The following is a 19,618-nucleotide window of genomic DNA, read 5'->3' as shown; positions in this document are numbered from 1 at the left end:
AGTGTCTGTGGATCTCAATCTTACTGTAAGGAACCTGAGTGGGTCTTGCTCAGTACAGGTACTTCTATCCTTATGTTAAGTAGTATTAGACCTTAATCTTGTGGAGTATCCAAGGATCACAAGGAAATCTTGTCATGTGAATTTCCTTATCAAGACTGTCAGACTTTGTTAAACTCCATATTCTTGTCAGAAGGCAATTTCACATATCTGCTTAGGGTATTATAACGCTATTAACTATTTACAATGCTCTAAAATAAAGAGAAAATGTTGGTATTCCCAAACTTAAAATGTTCAGGTACATGAATAAAAAACGAACAGGTGCAAGAAACATTCCATATGCCCAGTGCCTTTTTATTCATGATTTTTGAGCATGCCCTTGACAGAATTTTTCATGGGAAAAGAGTCTTAAAATAGGAAAAGAAAAAAACAACCCTCTGAGGCAATGCTTAACAGGGGAAACATAGCTCAACAAAGAACCAAAGGGGAGCAGCATAATCTCTGCAGTAAGGATGTTGTTACAGTGCAAGAGAATGTAGACAGTTGCAGATCATGCCTACAGACCACAGCATGCGTTTGGCTTGCCAATGTAATCACAGTCCAAATCTGTTTAGTCGTGTGTTTCATATTAATAGTATGTAGGACATGAAGATGCCCATATAATTTTGTTCAATTAGCTGCCTTTCATTGTAATCCAGCAAATACTAATATGGGATAGAAGTCCCAGGTGTTGCAAGAATGATCTCCCATAGCTTCCTGGCCAGACATAACCTAGGAAAAGGAATGACAATCCTGTGATACAGGCTTTAGCATTGGTCATCAGGAGACCTAATTTCTATTGCTTGGTCCATCAAGCTCCATATGTGAAGTTGGCCAAATGCTGTCTGTTCCTTCAGCCTATATAAATGGGGTATACACTTCCCAGTTTGGTGCTCATTACTGTAAACTGAATACCTCACAGAAAGCCTTTAAATCCATAACCTAACAAGCTTCCCTAAATCCAGCTTGCTGAATAGGATCCCCAAACTCTCAGAAGATACTGGCAAAACAAAAGGATTATGCTCATTAGATCTACATATACTTCATGCACCATTGGGACATGTAGTCAGACTGCATCCAATCACTGCAATCAAGCTTCCTCTCAAAATACAAGTTTGGAATTCAAAGACACCTGGTGTAGAAATTAAACACTCAAGCTAAATGTCAAGTAAACTATGAGGGCATAAAAATGAAATGGAACAGTTATCCCCATCGAAAATTTGAAGACTTAAGGAATAGAAGAATTTAGGATCCAACTAAAAAAATAAATCAAGTCCTCAGTATTTGACAACTCAAACCCATCAGATTAATATTTCAGTTATCCGTCTTCCCCTACCTACTCTTCCCATATCTCTGCTGCACCCAATCACACCTTGTCAAACCTATATTGTGAGCTTTCTGATACAAGAGTGTCTTATTATTTGTATGTACAAAGACTACACTATGGGGCCCTGAAACTTTATTGGGGTACTGAGCCACTAATGTAATATAATTTTGAATGGTAAATCATCTTCAATCTGAAGTAGGGAAAATGAAATGGAAGTAATAAATAACTGCAAGAACACACACATAACACATGAAACCTAGAAAGTATAAGTTGCAGATTTATTATGGAAGCTTAACTTAAAAACCAAACTGCATAGTACAAAAGGTCTGTTATCTCTGCTCAAGATGGAACAAGTTTCAAAATATATAATTTTTTAAAATTTGTTCAGTCAATACACAATCCTTTATAAAAACTGTATATCTGTCAGTACCCTCATTGCATTTATAAATACAAGATTTACACAGCACTTCCATCTGAAAAAAATTAAAACTCCTTACAAATATCTACATATATTTCATACGTACAAAACATTCATAGGAGTACTTTGTTAAAGTCAGGTTTTGTTTAATGGTTCATTTACACTGCAACAAAATACATATAAATCTGTATAATTTTTCATAAAATGTCTAAAAATTAGCATAACACTTTATAGACACTGAACTTCTTTAAACCATCTTTTAGAAAAGAACTTAATATGCATATTTCCTTGAGATTCAGCAGGTGAGACACATTGATATGAAGGCTAGATGAGAATAAATGCACACTAAGTAGCAGTTAAGGCAGGGGTGAAATTAGTGGGAAGAGTTATTTTATACGGCAGATCATGACAAAATGCAATAAATACATACAAGTCTTGATGTAAGTTGCCTCAGCATCCAGTTAACTAGCCCCCGCACAAACGAAGATCATCTACATTTGTGGTGCTATACAATCAATCATTAAAATCATTTTCTACTAGCAGAGCACTGACGCTATCAATGCTCACAGGTGCCAACTGGATTTTCTTTTTAGCCACTTCAGGTCAGACACTGTTCTGGAATGTGGGTTTAAGACTTGAATATGTCCTTCACTCATAGGCAAGTTGTCATACGTGATCCCTCATCTGTAAAAAGTAATCGTTTAGTTTTATCAACGCCCTAAGGAGTCTACTGGATTTTTTATTAGTATGATACATAAATATTTGAGAATATGGGTTCAGGAATTTTAATATGACCTTTAATCATCTGCAATATTTCAGATACTAAAACTCTGTAGATTGGTCCCTCCCAAACCTAGGAGGGTTACACAGGGCCATACATCCAAAGAAAAGGCTTAAAATGCAAAACTTAACCTTTAACTATTTTGGCAGGAACTGTAGTCTGCCTCAAACCTGCTTATTTTGTTTATAGTGACTATAGGGAACTGAATGTTCAAAATATTTTATTAAAGTTTATTCTCTGCATGGTCTGTGTATTTAGGTTTTCAATCCAACATCAGGGCTTGAGATGGCATTTCCAGTTACATATCAGGTACAGGGGAAACAAGGATTCAAACCTTACCTTGCCCTAGTACACAAAACAAAATACCACAGTAAATGTTTGATAGTATGAACCCAAAGTGGACACCAATATCCACAACAACATGTGATCTTCACTTGCACATGGCTCCATCCTCCCTTAAGAGACCAGAAGCTCACTGCATTCTGTCCTGTTTTCTGGGTTCACAGATCAGTGCATGAATTTTGATTTGCAGCCTCCTTTTTCAAAGCTAGCCCTCAGACACTGCTGTCTTGCAGCAATGGTTCAATGTCCTCATCACTGCCACGATCTGGGTTGTTGCTCTGGGCACTGCTGATGCTGTGCTTCCTGGTACAGCTGGCTTTACTGTGCTCAGGAATGAATAAGGCAACCAGAAAAGCTAGAAGAACTGCACATGCTCCAAACAGGAAAGGAGGGCCAGGGATGATCGCTCTCTGCAACAAAACAGGCAAATCAGAAAAATATGAAACTGAAATATCTACTTGATTAAAATATTACATCACTGAATCAGGACAACAATAGGACAACAATTTCAAAAAGCTGTTTACTAAACGTATATCAAACTGCATGCTCAATTTGTATGTGCATTACAACTAGAGCTGGCTAAAATTTTCAGTGGACACTTCACTCCGTGAATAAAAAGCTTCATTCAACTGAAAACTATTTGTGAATTCATGTCAAGTTCACCAAATAGCTATCACTGAAAGCATTCCCCTGAAGCAGTTGAACTAAAAACAAGATTAAAACATGTTTTTGATTTTATTGTTTCTTTATGATATATAAAGATGCTAAAGCTATTGTAAAAATACTAGATTAAGCCCACCTTTCTTTTTTTATTTTTGTAATTAATAGAAGTGTCAGAACTCTCTCTCAACCTGAACAGTGTCACGTTAAGACGTCACCTGAGCTTCAGCTCTCTCACCTCCAACAAAGGGGGCCCTCCAAAGATCCTGACCAGGTCTTCCAGCAAAGACAGGGAAATGAGGATGTGATTTTAAGCTCAAGAAGGAAAAACACACCATATAGAATTCAAGGGGGCACATTTTTGGTTTTCTTTCTTAGTTTACCCTTAAAAAAACTGCAAAGGAAAGAAATCTTCAAACTACTCTGTCTTGTCGACCAAAGAGTCGGCAACGAGCATGTGCTGCATGGTCTGCACTTCACCGTGCTCGCATGTATTCATGTCATTTGAGTAGCGCCATTTGATCATGTTAGTCTTTGATCTACCAGGTGCATGCATCGCCATGTTCAGCAGTCTGTATCTGCCCCTCGGGGAAGGTCCTCTTAGGGTTCCAAATCTATTTCAGTGCAACTAAATTTTATGGGGCGGGATAAAGAATGAAGAGCACCAAGTTTCACATCATAAATCAGTTTTAAGAATGAATACGAATTTGAATAGCAGGCACACATTTTTGCCATGATTAACCCTATCAGCAGTGCAAACTGAAGAGAAGTTCACTACTGTGGGGATATGTTGATCCAAATTATCTTCTTTCTATTCTTTATCTGTAAAGTGGGAGGCTAAGAACCACTGCTGTCAACCAAGTTTCAGTGGGTTCTCTCAAACTGGCATCATCTTTGCAAGTTTCCAAGGCCTCCAAAGAGTTGCAGATACATTTTAAGGAGAAGCTTACATTTGCACAATAAGACTGTTCACAGGCTTCAGCTGACTTTCCTGGAAAGGAAATCTTAACTTCTAGGATTAATAACCTGGACAGAAGATTTGATAGGGCTAAGCATCATACCACACACATACAGATGGTAAAGAAAAGTTTAAGCACTGGGAAGACAGTATTTTAACACAAGAGCAATTCTGTCTTGGATGGAAAAAACACAAATGATATTGGAAAACCAAATTTGTCACAGAATGAGAGTATATTTGGGTCCCAGTAGAGAAAGCAACCACAAATCTTTTTGATTGTTACTGAAAAGGCAACTTTTTACTGGAATTAGACACCACATAAAATCCTTTTTACACATTGAAAAATGTTACAGGTTTCTCAGTACAATGAGGGGAAATGGTCACTGAGACCAGTGGCACACAGGCAGGATCCTAAAATTATATTCTGCTTAGTGAAATCTTCAGAATGAAAGAAGCTCCACTTAACTAGAACCTTGCTCATCATCACTAATGATTGGAGGCAAACATGATTTTAAAATATTGAAAATTCTACAACAAAGTGCACTTTTAAAATTTATTCTGGCAAGTGTAGCTTAGTTTTATGTATCATATTAGTGAATGGAATGTGGAATCTTCTATAAAGGAAATGAATTCTTACTAATGTAAGAACCTAATACATCAATCTACTGTTAAATATTTGATTTCAAGTGCACAGAGATCATTAGGTCTCTTGGAAAAACAGGGTTTTCAGGCAAGACTCGAAAGAAAGAGTGAGGGCTGAATGGGTCAGGGTAAAAGATAGCAGAGACAGCCAAGAGAGCAGTAAAAGACAAGTGAGACAGCTAAACAAAGCTTTGATAAAAGAGCGAAGGGGCAATAAAAAGATGAGGTAGGCTGGGACATAGGCAAGAACAAAAAGCTTAAACTTTACAAGATGGACAAGGGGAAAGACAGCAAAGGCATTTCAAAAGCAACTACTTAGTATTACTGGAGGGAATCAAAAAGGGGTCACAAGGTATTCGGGCAAAATGTCAAAGAGAAGGTGCAAGTCTATTGAAGCATATTTTTCTAGAATGTCTACATTTAAAAAATGGTTGTGTAGAGTATGCTTCTCTTGTTATGATCACTATAAAAACTATATGCCAAAGCCTTTTCATATTTGCATAACACTGGTCTACAATTTTTGAAAAGTCGTCTGCTTCAGAGATAAAATGTGCTATTTATTATGTATTTTGATGTGCTGAATTCAAATATGACAATTAAAACAACTGATTGGCTACTGTTTCTAAGATATTTAAGTTTTTATATTTTATGTCTATGTATATTGTGTAGATAGTAGAGTTTTAATCATAAATTGTAAACCTAGGTCTTTTCATGTGTTTATGGTTGCTTTACACGATAATATTTCACCTGTCCTGTTTATGTAACACTTTAAAAATCAGCAAAAGGGTTATATAAATAAAATTTATTAGGAAACAAAAGGCAAAAAACTATTATGTACATAGGTTAGTCCTATTCAGTGTCTACTCGGCGCTTCTTGGCTTGTCTCTTGTATTCATTAAATGGAGCATCTCTTGTCACTGTCCAGCAATAGTCTGCAAGCATTGATGGGCTCCATTTGCCCTGATAGCGTTTCTCCTTTGTTGCAATGTCCTGGTGAAATTGCTTGCCGTGCTCGTCGCTCACTGCTCCGCAGTTCGGTGGAAAAAAATCTAGATGAGTGTGCAAAAAATGTATCTTTAGTGACATGTTGCAACCAAGGCTTTTGTATGCCTTGAGGAGGTTTTCCACCAACAACCTGTAGTTGTCTGCCTTGTTGTTTCCGAGAAAATTTATTGCCACTAACTGGAAGGCTTTCCATGCCGTCTTTTCCTTGCCACGCAGTGCATGGTCAAATGCATCATCTCGAAGAAGTTCACGAACCCTGGACCAACAAAGACACCTTCCTTTATCTTAGCTTCACTTAACCTTGGAAATTTTCCACGGAGGTACTTGAAAGCTGCTTGTGTTTTGTCAATGGCCTTGACAAAGGTCTTCATCAGACCCAGCTTGATGTGTAAGGGTGGTGTGTAAGGGTGGTAACAAAATCTTCCTTGATTCAACAAGTGGTGGATGCTGAACACTTTTCCTCCCAGGCTCCAATGACTGTCGGAGTGGCCAATCTTTCTTGATGTAGTGGGAATCTCTTGCACAACTATCCCATTCGCAGAGAAAACAGCAGTACTTTGTGCATCCAGTCTGCAGACCAAGCAAGAGAGCAAACAACTTTCAAATCGCCACAAAGCTGCCACTGATGTTGGTCATAGTTTATGCACCTCAAAAGTTGTTTCATGTTGTCCTAGGTTTCCTTCATATGGACTGCATGACCAACTGGAATGGATGGCAAAACATTGCCATTATGCAGTAAAACAGCTTTAAGACTCGTCTTCGATGAATCAATGAACAGTCTCCACTCATCTGGATTGTGAACGATGTTGAGGGCTGCCATCACACCATCGATGTTGTTGCAGGCTACAAGATCACCTTCCATGAAGAAGAATGGGACAAGATCCTTTTGACGGTCATGGAACATGGAAACCCTAACATCACCTGCCAGGAGATTCCACTGCTGTAGTCTGGAGCCCAAGAGCTCTGCCTTACTCTTGGGTAGTTCCAAATCCCTGACAAGGTCATTCAGTTCACCTTGTGTTATGAGGTGTGGTTCAGAGGAGGAGGATGGGAGAAAATGTGGGTCCTGTGACATTGATGGTTCAGGACCAGAAGTTTCATCCTCTTCCTCTTCCTCGTCTGACTCAAGTGAGAATGATTCTGGTACATCAGGAACCGGCAGTCCTTCTCCGTGGGGTACTGGGCGTATAGCTGATGGAATGTTTGGATAATGCACAGTCCACTTTTTCTTCTTTGACACACCTTTCCCAACTGGAGGCACCATGCAGAAGTAACAATTGCTGGTATGATCTGTTGGCTCTCTCCAAATCATTGGCACTGCAAAAGGCATAGATTTCCTTTTCCTGTTCAACCACTGCCGAAGATTTGTTGCACAAGTGTTGCAGCATATGTGTGGGGCCCACCTCTTGTCCTGATCTCCAATTTTGCAGCCAAAATAAAGGTGATAGGCTTTCTTAACCATAGTGGTTATACTGCGCTTTTGTGATGCAAAAGTCACTTCCCCACAAACATAGCAGAAGTTATCTGCACTGTTAACACAAGTACGAGGCATCTCTGCTCACTTTGGCTAAACAGAAATGTGTCCCTTTGCAAAATCAAACACTGACAAATAAGAGAGCACGACACTGTATGATTTCTAGAGCTGATATAGGGCAATTTGTTCAGCAGAGTGATGTAAGCTTCGTTATGATTGCATCATCCATGACTTCTAGGAATAACATGATGCAATTCATATCATATATGACGCAATACCAGCTTCAGATTGCATCATTCATTGTTTTGCCTAAAAAGCAAGTACTGTCCAAACCCAGTCATAGATTTATTCATAGATCCAGTCAAAGATGTATTTTAGTCATTTCTGGTTTAAATTGAGATCCCTTCCCTTTATAACTCACTTATCCTCCACCATTCCCAAGTCAAGGGTCATATATACTGACCCAATAGCATATCTTGAAAACTAGAGTCAATCAACAATTTTAAGCATCATTTTCGTTCTCAGTGACCCAGAATTAGTAAAGTTTGACTACATTTATTTCAGAAGCATTTTGGCTGTAGAGCAGTGATCAGACCTGTACTGTCATGTTCATGAGGAAACTGGCTGTAATTAAATAAACTGAATTCTTTTAACCTCCCCATCAACAATAAATCAGACATATTATTGCACTGAAAATCATAGCTGCACACAAAGTTTATTCTTATGTCAAAGGAAGTTTATTAACGCCACTATAGTAACTAAAAACCAAAGCTATTGCTTTGGCTCTAACATCTGTTATTTACTTCTCTCTTTAAAGTGTCTCTTATGTAATTAAGAATAAAACTAAAGCATAGGAACAAATACCAGGAGTTCAAGATAAAGATATTTTAGTCATGCAAATTTGATATTTGTGACTGAAAAGCAATGGAAGGTGGCCATGGATTTACCTCATCACTAGGATCCTGCATGGTGTTCTTATCAGAACTCTGGACAGGTGCCAATTCATTGAGCTCCACATGGAAGAGAAAGAATATAAAGCCATAGAGAGCTGGTCCAAGGCCGTTACACAGACCTCTGATTCCAGTTATTATTCCCTGGACAACACCTGTGAAAGGAAAAGTAACGGTAATGAAGAAGGCAGCCTTTTCATTAGCCATCCCTTATTTTATGTATGGTACAAGAGCCCAAAACTTCTCTAATTACTGTTTAATTCTATCATGTAATAGATTAACCTTACCTTCCACATGAGAGGGTTTTAATAAATGCCTTCAAGGAAGGTTAGCTGGATTTTAGTTAGCTTCCACATGGGCACAGTTTGCTCAATAGATTAATGTGCTGCTAGCAACATTTTCAATTTTGAAACTGAGGGGTCTGAATTAGAAGTTATCAAAATTTCCCAGCTATAATGGGTGAGCTCAACCTCCATGCTTTCCCTAACTCAACTTCTCTCCATACTTATACTGAACAAGAGAGGCTTAAGATGATATTTGCCTTAGCTAAAAGATAGTTAGCCTTGGTTATAAACAAACAAGTAAATTTCTACCTGCAAAAATACTCCCTGTCAAGCTATGGACTAACATTTTGTTCTCCATCAGTAACATCCTGCTCTTGTCTGATCCTCCTCAGATAAATCTTATTCCTGCTCCAACTCAGGGGTAGCTGAAGTTCAAAGTACTGAATAAATAAAGGTTTGCCCACATTTGTAGCAGTTTCTGACGGATACTAACTTATGTATTATTACTTTAACAAGTGCCATTATTAAGCACTGCCTGTGTACGAGGTGATGCTGTATAAGACAAAAGAAGCCACTCTGTCTTGATGAGCTTACAAACTAAAGAGACAGACATGAACAAAACAGATCTTCAGATGGGTGTGAACTATTTTTAAATTACGTGGAGACCATTTTTACTGACACAGGTAGTATAAAATTAGGGAAAGTGTGATTCCCATGAGCCGCTGGAACAAAAAGAAAGTAGGGAAGAATCCTTTTGGCTTTAGTGAGTGAAAGTCACTTAGTTTTGTTTAATTTCTGTTCAGTTTTGGGAGAGCTATGTGTAATTACAATGGCTGTTTCCTCTCCACTAGATGGCATAACTTCACTCTGGAATTCTATAAATCCTTTCATGTACAGCTTTCTAGGTGGCTTTGAATGAACAGTGCACAGCTGTACTTTCCCCTAACTTCCACGGAACTCTAGGGTGACCAGATGTCCCAATTTTATAGGGACAGTCTTGATTTTTGGATCTTTTTCTTATATAGGCTCCTATTACCCCCACCCCCGTCCTGATTTTTCACACTTGCTGTCTGGTCACCCTCCGGACTTCTTCCCTGCTACTTTTAGGGGGGTGGGGAGGGGGTGTCGACCTAAGATACGCAATTTCAGCTACGTGAATAGCATAGCTGAAGTCAGCGTATCTTAGGTCGATTTACCTGGCCGTGAGGACAGCGGCGAGTCGACCACTGCCGCTCCCCCGTCGACTCCGCTTCCGCCTCTCGCCGCGGTGGAGTTCCGGAGTCGACGGCAGAGCTATCGGGGATCGATTTTATCGCATCTACACTCCCCGATAGATCCATCACTACCCGCCGATCTGGCGGGTAGTGTAGACATACGCTTAGTTCACTTTTAGAATGTAACCACTGTAAACTGTGTTAAGCCTACAGAAAACTACCATCAAACGTGTACAAATACCACCTTTCCCAACAGAAGACTGCCTCCTAGGCTGTATCCTTTCTTTACTTTCTGTCTTGCCCATTCTATCTTGCGGTCCTCATTTGTTTGTTCTAACTTTAGACTGTAAACCCAACAGGGCAGGGATCTGATTGTTACATTTGCCTTTAAAGCACCATGGCACTATAGAATATAGCTCATACTTTACCAGTATTAACTGCTGACTTTTTCACTTTAAAGTAAGTGTAGGTTTTACCTCTTTCTCCAACTTTGGAATAAAACATGCATGCACACAACCCACCCCTTCTACCATGTCTTCATTATTCCTGCTTCCCTAGAGAGAGAGGTTATGAAGTTTTTCTTTTATAGTTTTGAAAGAAGCTTAGAGCAAATTGGGCCACCCTTTTTCCCTGGCAAGGAACAAAAAGAAAATGTTTCTTATGTATATAAGGTAATAAATCAGACAATAGGAAAATGGGGACTCAGCTGTTAAGAGAAAGATGGCACTGCTACACTAGTGCTGGTTGTTCAGAGTCATAGAATGCTTTTAAAAACAAGTGGAGAGGAAAAATCATGAAAGTTACTGTAGCAACTTACTTTTATTTTCTAGCATCTTTAAAGGCAATTATGTAAAGAAATGACTGCACTGATGAGAGCAATGCTTTTCAGGAAATAATGAAAGGCAAGTATGCCTGATGTGCATCCATCTCTCTCCACAATACCCGGAGACAAACTTTCATTCCTCCTGACAAAAACTAATTACCTCCTTTGTCATCTTATTTGAAGAGCACAGCTAGATAGGTATTATGGTTTTTAAGAAAGTTGGTCCAAGGAAGAGAATTTTTCAGGAGCACCAAGATGAATTTACTGAACTTACCTTGTTGATCTGGCTCTGCATTTCGTGAAACCAGAGCACTGATTGCTGGAAACGTAATACTTGACATGGCTGCTACAGCTCCTGCTGCCCACATCATCCTGTGTTGATTGAAATACATATTTTGTTCAAAATATAAAGCAGCAATACTTTTAGGTACAAAAGGATTTCCCCAAATAAGCAAGAATACAACAAACATTGTTGTAACAATTGAGAAATAGGTTCCTCAATTAGGGTCTGTTCTTAAAACTGTCACTAAACCATTCACCATTAAGTACCCAAAGATGTAATTTTTGTAATGGCTACGCATTTACAATTTAGTTATTTTCTTCTCTTACAATTTGTCAAACAACCTCAGAACCTCTCCTATTTATGTTTTTCTGAGTTACACTGAGCTCATTGAAATTAATTGATTTGATTCAACCCAAGCTAAGATGAGGTGAGCACAATATTATTGATGCTGCCTTGTCCTCTGTTAGAAAAGGTCATACCAAGGAGCAATTTCAGTAAATCTACTGCATGGATAGGTGCATGCCAGGTTCTGCCTGGCTCCTTCGAAATAGCTAGTTTTTATTAAATCCCATCCTGATTGATTTTATTTAATATCCCCCAAGTTAACTGAATAGGGTCTGAGGTAATATTCACTATACAAGGCAGAGCACATATTAATAGGGGAATATGCATTTTCTAGTGTGGCTTTTGAACGGTTTGTCTTCCTGTTCTACTTCTTCACCATCAAATCCAGTTCCAGAATTCACCCCATGTTTTTTGCACAGAGCCTAAAATCTCTGTTTAGCTGCTACTACTCTAGGTAAAGCTGCTCTATAGTTCATCTCATTTGCTACGAAGAGCTATGGTGAAAAAGTTGGTGAGGCATTCTTCACTATAGCACAGAAGGGGTTGGTACTCTAAAAAGGAAAGAGCTTTTGTCTCAGTGGCTCTCACTGGTAGAGCTGTTTGGAAATAAGTTATGAAAGGGCTCTACGCAGCACCTAAAGCTTTTAAAAAAAAAAAAAAAAAAAACTGTCACTGCATGCATCTGAGGGTACGTCTATACTTACTTCCTGGTCCAGATGTAAGCGATCGATCTTCTGGGATCGATTTATCGCGTCTTGTCTAGACGCGATAAATCGATCCCGGAAGTGCTTGCCATCGACGCCGGTACTCCAGCTCAGCGAGAGGAGTACGCGGCATCGACGGGGGAGCCTGCCTGCAGCGTCTGGACCCGCGGTAAGTTCGGACTAAGGTACTTCGAATTCAGCTACGTTATTGCGTACCTTAGTCCGAAGTGGGGGGTTAGTGTGGACCAGGCCTGACATGGTAGGAGACGGCCAATAACTGGTAGACAAAAGCAACCTAATGAGAATAGCAAGCAGCCTGTGCTCCATAGTAAGTTTGTGTGCTGAAACAGATTAGTTGGGCAATCCAGACTGAACAGTCTTGCTGGTATCCAACTTCAACAGCAAGTTTATCAAAGTAAAACAGACCAAACTTTTCCTGAAATGATACTCCAAAAACGCTCAATACTGTCTATAAAAGGGAAAGATGGACAGATATTAAGCTGGCAGCCCACATCTGCAAACGTCCAGAACTGTTAACGGGAATCGAAGGACTAAATTATAATAACACCTTAAATGGGCTGATATGGTAAGAAAATTAACTATTAGGATGACTAGCACATCCTGGGTGTCTGTGGAAGAGTAAGAGGCAAATTAATAATCAAAAGGATTAATAAATTCAAGTCCTTGCTGTACATGGCTAGTTGCTACAAGCATCTGAAACAACACTTAAAGGAATAAGTACACTGATAGCCCATCTAACAGACTAGTCATCTGTTATCTCTTGTTGCTTGCTTTGGAGAGACACAGATTATGAAAGCTACTCTAAAGACTAATTTCAGAATAAATAAATATAAAATATGGTCACCAAAAACTTTTTATTTTTTGTTTGCTTTTTTAGATGCATTTGCTTTTGTCTTAACTGTTAAGCAATACAGCTAGCCTCAGGAAAAAAAGGTGCTTTAAAGCACAGTAAGCCATAACTCTAGAAAAAAGCCAAGTGCAACTTAAAAATTAGGAGTCAAGTTATAAGTCAACTAATCAGTGTAATGTACTTGAAGGACAAGTGTATCATGTTCTGAAAGAAAATGATGTTAATGTTCAAAGTAGTGGGAGATTTTGGAAAAAAAATACTTTAAAGCCCCATGAAATTTGTGCAGCTCAGGAGACATGTGCTTACCAAGGTTGAGATCCAAAACCATACCAGGTCAGCTGGAGCATTTGGAAGCCAAGGCCAAGGAGGACTGTATTCTTGTTCCCTATTGACCTCATCAGGATACTGAGGAACACGGTCTGTAAAAATAAGGAATGAACTCAGTGAGAAGCATTTTAAACTTGAGACCTTTAATACAGCTTCCACTTTTACAGGAAACAATCCAAGAGAAGCTCCACTATTGCTTTTTACATTCAATTAACTGAACTCTGACTATTATGACATTTTTGTATTTAATAACCCAAACACAGACACCTGATTTGATCCACAATTTGATGCATAGCTATTACTAAAAGCATAAACAGAAACATTTTTAAATACCTTTTCAAAAAAGGTAGAGATTTCCCTTCGTATTATTAACTGAGTTTATTACAAAATTTAAAATGTTAAGTATTGAACACAGAACAGTGATTCTTTGGTTTTCTGGAATACACAGATATCTAGCACGCAGAGGTTTTTCCTGTCATTTCCTCAAATTAGAGTTCAGTTTTAGTAGGTCTCACAAAAGGATTAGTCAGCCATCCCAGGAAATTTGAGAACAAGTTGACCTTAGAGCAGACGCTTATTTCTAGATGGTTTTCAAGAATCAAAGATGGCTGCTTTGCTCACTGAAATCCAATGTTAAATCCCATTTTTTCTCCTGTATGCAGAAGGAAGGACTGCATTTCACTCTGTGCCTTCTCCTGTCCTACCTCTCAGTTCCACACACTCTCTTCCTCACTTCCACTGTGAGGGGCACCCTATGGAGCAGGAGTCAACTGTGGGGGCACAGGAGCCTCAGAGGCCACAGCCAGTGAAGGCCCAGTGGTGGTCCCTGTGGGAAGGGAAGCCCACTAATCCAAACCAGGAGACAGGTACTTCCTGATGGAGCTCTCTGCAAGGCAGGTACTGCCCACAGTGCATTGTGCCTGAGAGCAGAAAATATCCAAGACACTGCTGGAGACCCATCTTACAAAAAACACCCCCACCACAGTAGGAGGGAAGCAAATCATATCTGTATTTCTGTAATACACCATACTTCTTCACTTATTATATCATTCTGCTACTGGTCTTTATTTTCATTCACTGTCCCCATATTTAACTGTATTGGTAGACATCATGAAAATATTTCAGTAGCAAAGTTAGAACTAAATCATATGCCACGTGAGTAATCTTTGTGCATGTGCAGGGTCTCAACATTTTAAGGGGCTAAGTTTACCCATTTATATTGAGCTGATGTGTATTTTACAAATATAAAAGTTAAAGGAATCCATTTCTATATCCCCTCATTATTTGAATTTTTTTTTTTTTTGTTAAATTGTGGGAAAGCAGTCAAGAAATAAGTTTTGTATTGTGTTTTGAAAGCAATTAAGTTAGTTGCCATTTTAATCTCTTGCTGAAATAAGGGCCAAAATCTTGGTCCAGCTGTTGAAAGAATCCCATTTTAATGAGCTTGCACATCTCACTTCTGAAACTCAGGTCCATTGCTCCTAAGGCACACAGTCGTTACCGGAGGTCATGGAGAGAGGCAATCTCTCAGGAGGAATCTGAATGAACAGATGTTCCTTTACTGAACAAAATCTATTCTGAGGCTTTAAAGGGTAGAAAGGAGCTTACCTATACATAATTGCAACATGTCAAAAATGACATCAGTAACATTCATCTGATTGGTTATACTCCTACAACTTTGGGGAAATATGTTCAAGAAATGTACTGTATTAGGCTGGACTCATTTAATATGTTTTGTAGAGGAGTTTCATTATCACAACTCTAACAGTGATTATATATGCACACTGAAATCCCTTAATTTTTCTTCTTTGTATATCCAAAGGTCAACAGAATTTCTAAAAAAGCTATTAGGATAACACTTACCTGAGCTATTATAGACAGAATTCCTACCACAGCTATGAATGCTGCTATGGTAGCAGGACCAAAACCTATAATCTGAAAGAAGATAATATAAATTTATAAATATAATATAGTAAAACAAATGCTAGTTACAGATAATTAGTTAAAGCAGTTCCATATAAAGATGGCATTTATAAACATTGGAACACAACTACTTCAGTAAGAACTATCGTATATACTCGTTCATTAGCCCGTTCGTTTGTAAGCTGACCCCCCAAGATGGTTAGGTAAAAACAGCAAAAACTGTATGACCCTTTCATAAGCCGACCCTATATTTCAGGGGCTGGAAAACTTTGGCTCCCAGCCCATCAGGGTAAGCCGCTGGCGGGTCGGGACGTTTTGTTTACTTGGAGCGTCTGCAGGCATGGAGCCCCTCAGCTCCCAGTGTCCGCGGTTAGCCGTTCCCAGCCAATGGGAGCTGCGGGAAGTGTCTGCAGATGCTCCAAGTAAACAAAACGTCCCAACCCGCCAGCAGCTTACCCTGACAGGCCGGGAGCCAAAGTTTGCCGACCACTGCTATATTTTAAAAGCTGGCATCACAAGAAACACTCAAAAGTTTTGCTAGAATTATTTTAATGTAATCTAACGAAAAACCTGTTATAACAACAACTGAACAAATATGTATTCACCTTCAAAATTACAGTCAATATTTAAAATCAGTAAATGGATATTTAAAACAAGTAACTTAGAACAATATGAGACTTTAAAAAGTCTTAAAATCCTTCAAAGTCTGAATCAGTCTCTGATTCACCAAACAGTTAATTAAACTCTGCTTCAGTCACAGCTGCACCTGCATTGTCATCGTAGATGTCAGGAGTGTCGTCTTCAGAGTCAGATTCCGTCTCATCATCAGCCTCTGTTGTGTCATCATCAAATATGGCATCATCTTCTGACTCGTCGAGTGCATTGCTGATGCAGCATTTCCTAAATGATTTTTCTACCATTTCCGAGAGAATGGACACCCACGCGTCCTTGATTTACTGGGCGACCAGATTGATTTCGGGCTTCATAAGATTCCCGCCTTTTGTCAACTTCACCATGCCTGAGCACATCCATTCAGACCACATTTTGAGTAGCCTGTCTTTAAAGGGTTTGTTCAGGCAGACACCAAGCGGTTGTAGAACTGAAGTTAAGCCTCCAGGTATTACAGCCAAAGTAGTTTTCATATTTTTGGCCACATTTTTCACCTCATCCATCTTGTGTGCCCTGAACAGGTCTCAAACGAGCATAGCAGGTTTCTTGAAAAGTGCTCCTGGTCTCTTATTCCACACTTTTTCCAGCCATTCAATAGTCCCACTTTCATCCATCCATCCATCCCTTTTCGTGTGCACGTACGATGACACCAGCAGGAAATTTCATGTTTTTAGGCAAGGTTTTTCTTTTAAAAACAACAACAGGAGGGAGCTTTGATCCATTTGCCAAACATGATAAAACCACCGTAAAATGGATTTTTTCATGGCCAGTGGTTTTAATTAAAACTGTTTTTTCACCAACACCAGTTACCGTTCTGTTGCTTGGGAGATCGAATATCATTGGTGTTTCATCCATATTTCCTATTTGTGACAGTTCAAATGCATATTCCTTTTGATATTTTATAATAAACCTTTGGAAAGATTTGATTTTTTTCTTCCAAATCTCTAGGCAGCTTTTGCGCCGTCTTTGTTCGCTGACGAAGACAGAGACCATGACAGTTCATGAAGCGAGTACACCAACCCGCTGTTCTTGCTGTTTCTCTACTGAAAAGTAAACTTATACTGAGAGGCAGGCTAGAATATTCAGCCATCCCCAAGCAGCTATGCACAACACTAGGAACATAAATGCACTTTAAGAATAGGATCTTTTATTACTCAAAGAGGAGGGGAAAAGCAACAAAGGAGGATCAATTCTAGCACAAATTTAGCTTGTTTTCATTAAAAACAGTGCTATTCTAGAAACTAATACAGTAAGCACTGGTTCAATATTAAATTAAAACTAGACTTCAGTAAGACCTTTCCAGCACTACTTCAGAATTAAGCCATGCACTTGAGAAGTTTAGAAAAAAGTCTTTAGATCATTAAAGCCTACAAAAAGTTTTAGCAATAGTTTTACAATAATAGCAAGAATACTTTCCCTCAAGGAAACCTTGTAATTGTTGTATACAAAGTACAATGGTTTCATACTTTATGTACATATGGTGCTTTAAAGACATAGTTCCCCAAATGGAATATAAATCTAGAAATAGAACTCTGGCAATCCTGATTGAAGTGTAGCTTGACAGACTCTGAAAACATGACATGCATTCTTCAGTGATCAACAGTTACTCACCTGTCGCAAATAGAGAAAAAAGCTAGAATACTGGCCAGCCTCAGGCAGGTAGGACAGAAATACTGTGATACAGATCAGGAGGACTGTAGAATCTTTCCCAACTTTCTTCAAGGACTATTACAAAGAGAAGAGAAGGAAACATGAGCCAAACTGAACTACTCTGAAAGCTCCTTATAAAAAGGGATAAAAACAGTAGTTCCATTAAATTTTCCATTACTAATCCCAAGTGAATGAAATTCTATGGAACAGTTAAAGGGTCACTATTACAGTAAAAGTTATTTAAAAGCAAGTTCCCTTACTTGTCTAACATCTCACAAAATAATTTTAACTTGATTCTCATTATTTGTTTGCTTACTTTACACTTTATTCACCATGGACAACAGGAACAGGCTAGAGTCACTTTGTCCTCCTGCACTAGTATAATATTGCAATGGCTGGGGAAGGGACTGGCAAGGAAACAGTTAATGTAAACTAAAAAGATTTTCCTTAAATTAAAATAATATGAAAATATTCCCATTATTAGCTTTTCATATAGCCTAATATAAATTTTGGGCCTTATCCATCCATGTTGCCCATTAATTTGACACGGAGAGTGAGACTATCAAACCTTAAAGCTAGTTAAACCTACATACACATTATTACTGCCTTTATGAATTACTCGAAGTTTAAGCATTTACCACATGAACCCTATTAAAGGGACTACTGCTAGTGATCACCGCAGATCCTACTTACTATTCTGTAGGTTCAGCTTGCCATATCACAAAAGTATTCTTATTTCTTGTATATTTCTTATACTTGCTCATTTCTAATACTGTATCATATTTTGAAAAACTATTAATAAATTGTGGAAACCAAGTCCCCTTGCTGCAGTTTTTCCAAGCATATCACTCATCTCCCAACATTTATAATGCAGTTTCTTTAGAGCAACTCCCAGCAGGGTGATTTCATTAAGAATAATTCACTTTTTAAAACATCAGTGTATGAATTCACCGATAGAAGTCAGCACCCTTATGAAAGCAAAAAGCATACAATTAGTGTAAAAAGCTTACGTCAATTTATTTTTTAAAGTGAGTACACAGCAACATAAGAAATCAAACACTTTCCTTTCCATAACAATGTGTTAAATGAGTCCAGAGGGTGGAGTGTTTCCTTAAGATTTTCTACCTCCAGACCTCCACCATACTACCAGTATATATAATAGCTTCCAAATGCATGAATATCCAACATGATTATTTTCATTATAGTTTACACCTCTTTTGCAGATTAATGTATATTAGTTTAATGACTAATTTACCAATAAAATTAAATTATTCCTGTTGATTAAAAAGATGTAATAACTATTTTAAAATATTTATAAAAATGTATATCTTACTGCAAAGGGATCTGCTTGTTCCCAGGATATAGGGGCTCCCCATGAAGCAGGTCTCATTTTTTCAGGTAGAGATTCTGGTACAGCTAATAGGATGAAACAGATATCCAGGACAGCCACCACTGTGGCCACTAGTACTACAAGGTTATCTCCTTTGCTGGCAGACAGGTATGCTCCAATGGCAGGACTAGTTACCAAACTTGCTGCAAAGGTGGCAGAAACCTAAACATAAAAACAAGTTAAATTGGTTTCACCACTACAGCATACAATTCAGATTAATAAAGGAATTTTAAATGGTTTTGAAAATACAGGTACTTCATTTAAAAAAAAAAAAAAAAATACAGCTGGCCAGAAAATGGGTAGGGAAAAAAAAAAAGAATGAAAATCTCCATTTTCTACAACCAAAACCTGGAAAGTTTCCAGTTGAAAAACTTCGATTTTCATCCAAAAATTCAGTTTTCCAATGGAAAAAAAAAAATCAAAAGTTTTCAAGGAAGGTAGACACTTTACACAAAAGTTCTAATTTAATTGAAAACCCAATTTCCCAATGGAAAAAAAATTCAGCCAGCCCTAGTCAATATGCACAACTTAAGCTGCTTTAA

The 19,618-nt window shown here is 38.4% G+C and overlaps 1 protein-coding gene across 1 annotated transcript in view; it reads right to left on the bottom strand.

Moving 5' to 3' along the window:
• Positions 1–1,625: 1,625 nt before the first annotated feature.
• The window catches only part of MFSD14B (major facilitator superfamily domain containing 14B), a 30,826-nt gene continuing 12,833 nt past the window's right edge, over positions 1,626–19,618 (bottom strand). The window contains exons 5-11 of the mRNA XM_065406999.1: positions 19,020–19,238; positions 17,648–17,761; positions 15,308–15,379; positions 13,424–13,536; positions 11,189–11,286; positions 8,591–8,748; positions 1,626–3,314 (exon numbers count right to left, since the gene is read on the bottom strand). Coding sequence (XP_065263071.1) covers positions 3,117–3,314; positions 8,591–8,748; positions 11,189–11,286; positions 13,424–13,536; positions 15,308–15,379; positions 17,648–17,761; positions 19,020–19,238 — 972 coding nt within the window. The 3' untranslated portion in view covers positions 1,626–3,116. The remainder of the gene's footprint in view (positions 3,315–8,590; positions 8,749–11,188; positions 11,287–13,423; positions 13,537–15,307; positions 15,380–17,647; positions 17,762–19,019; positions 19,239–19,618) is intronic.

The sequence above is a fragment of the Emys orbicularis genome, chromosome 6 (genome assembly GCF_028017835.1).
Source record: "Emys orbicularis isolate rEmyOrb1 chromosome 6, rEmyOrb1.hap1, whole genome shotgun sequence".
Classification (NCBI taxonomy): domain Eukaryota; kingdom Metazoa; phylum Chordata; order Testudines; family Emydidae; genus Emys; species Emys orbicularis.
This window is presented reverse-complemented; position numbering and strand designations above follow the sequence as displayed.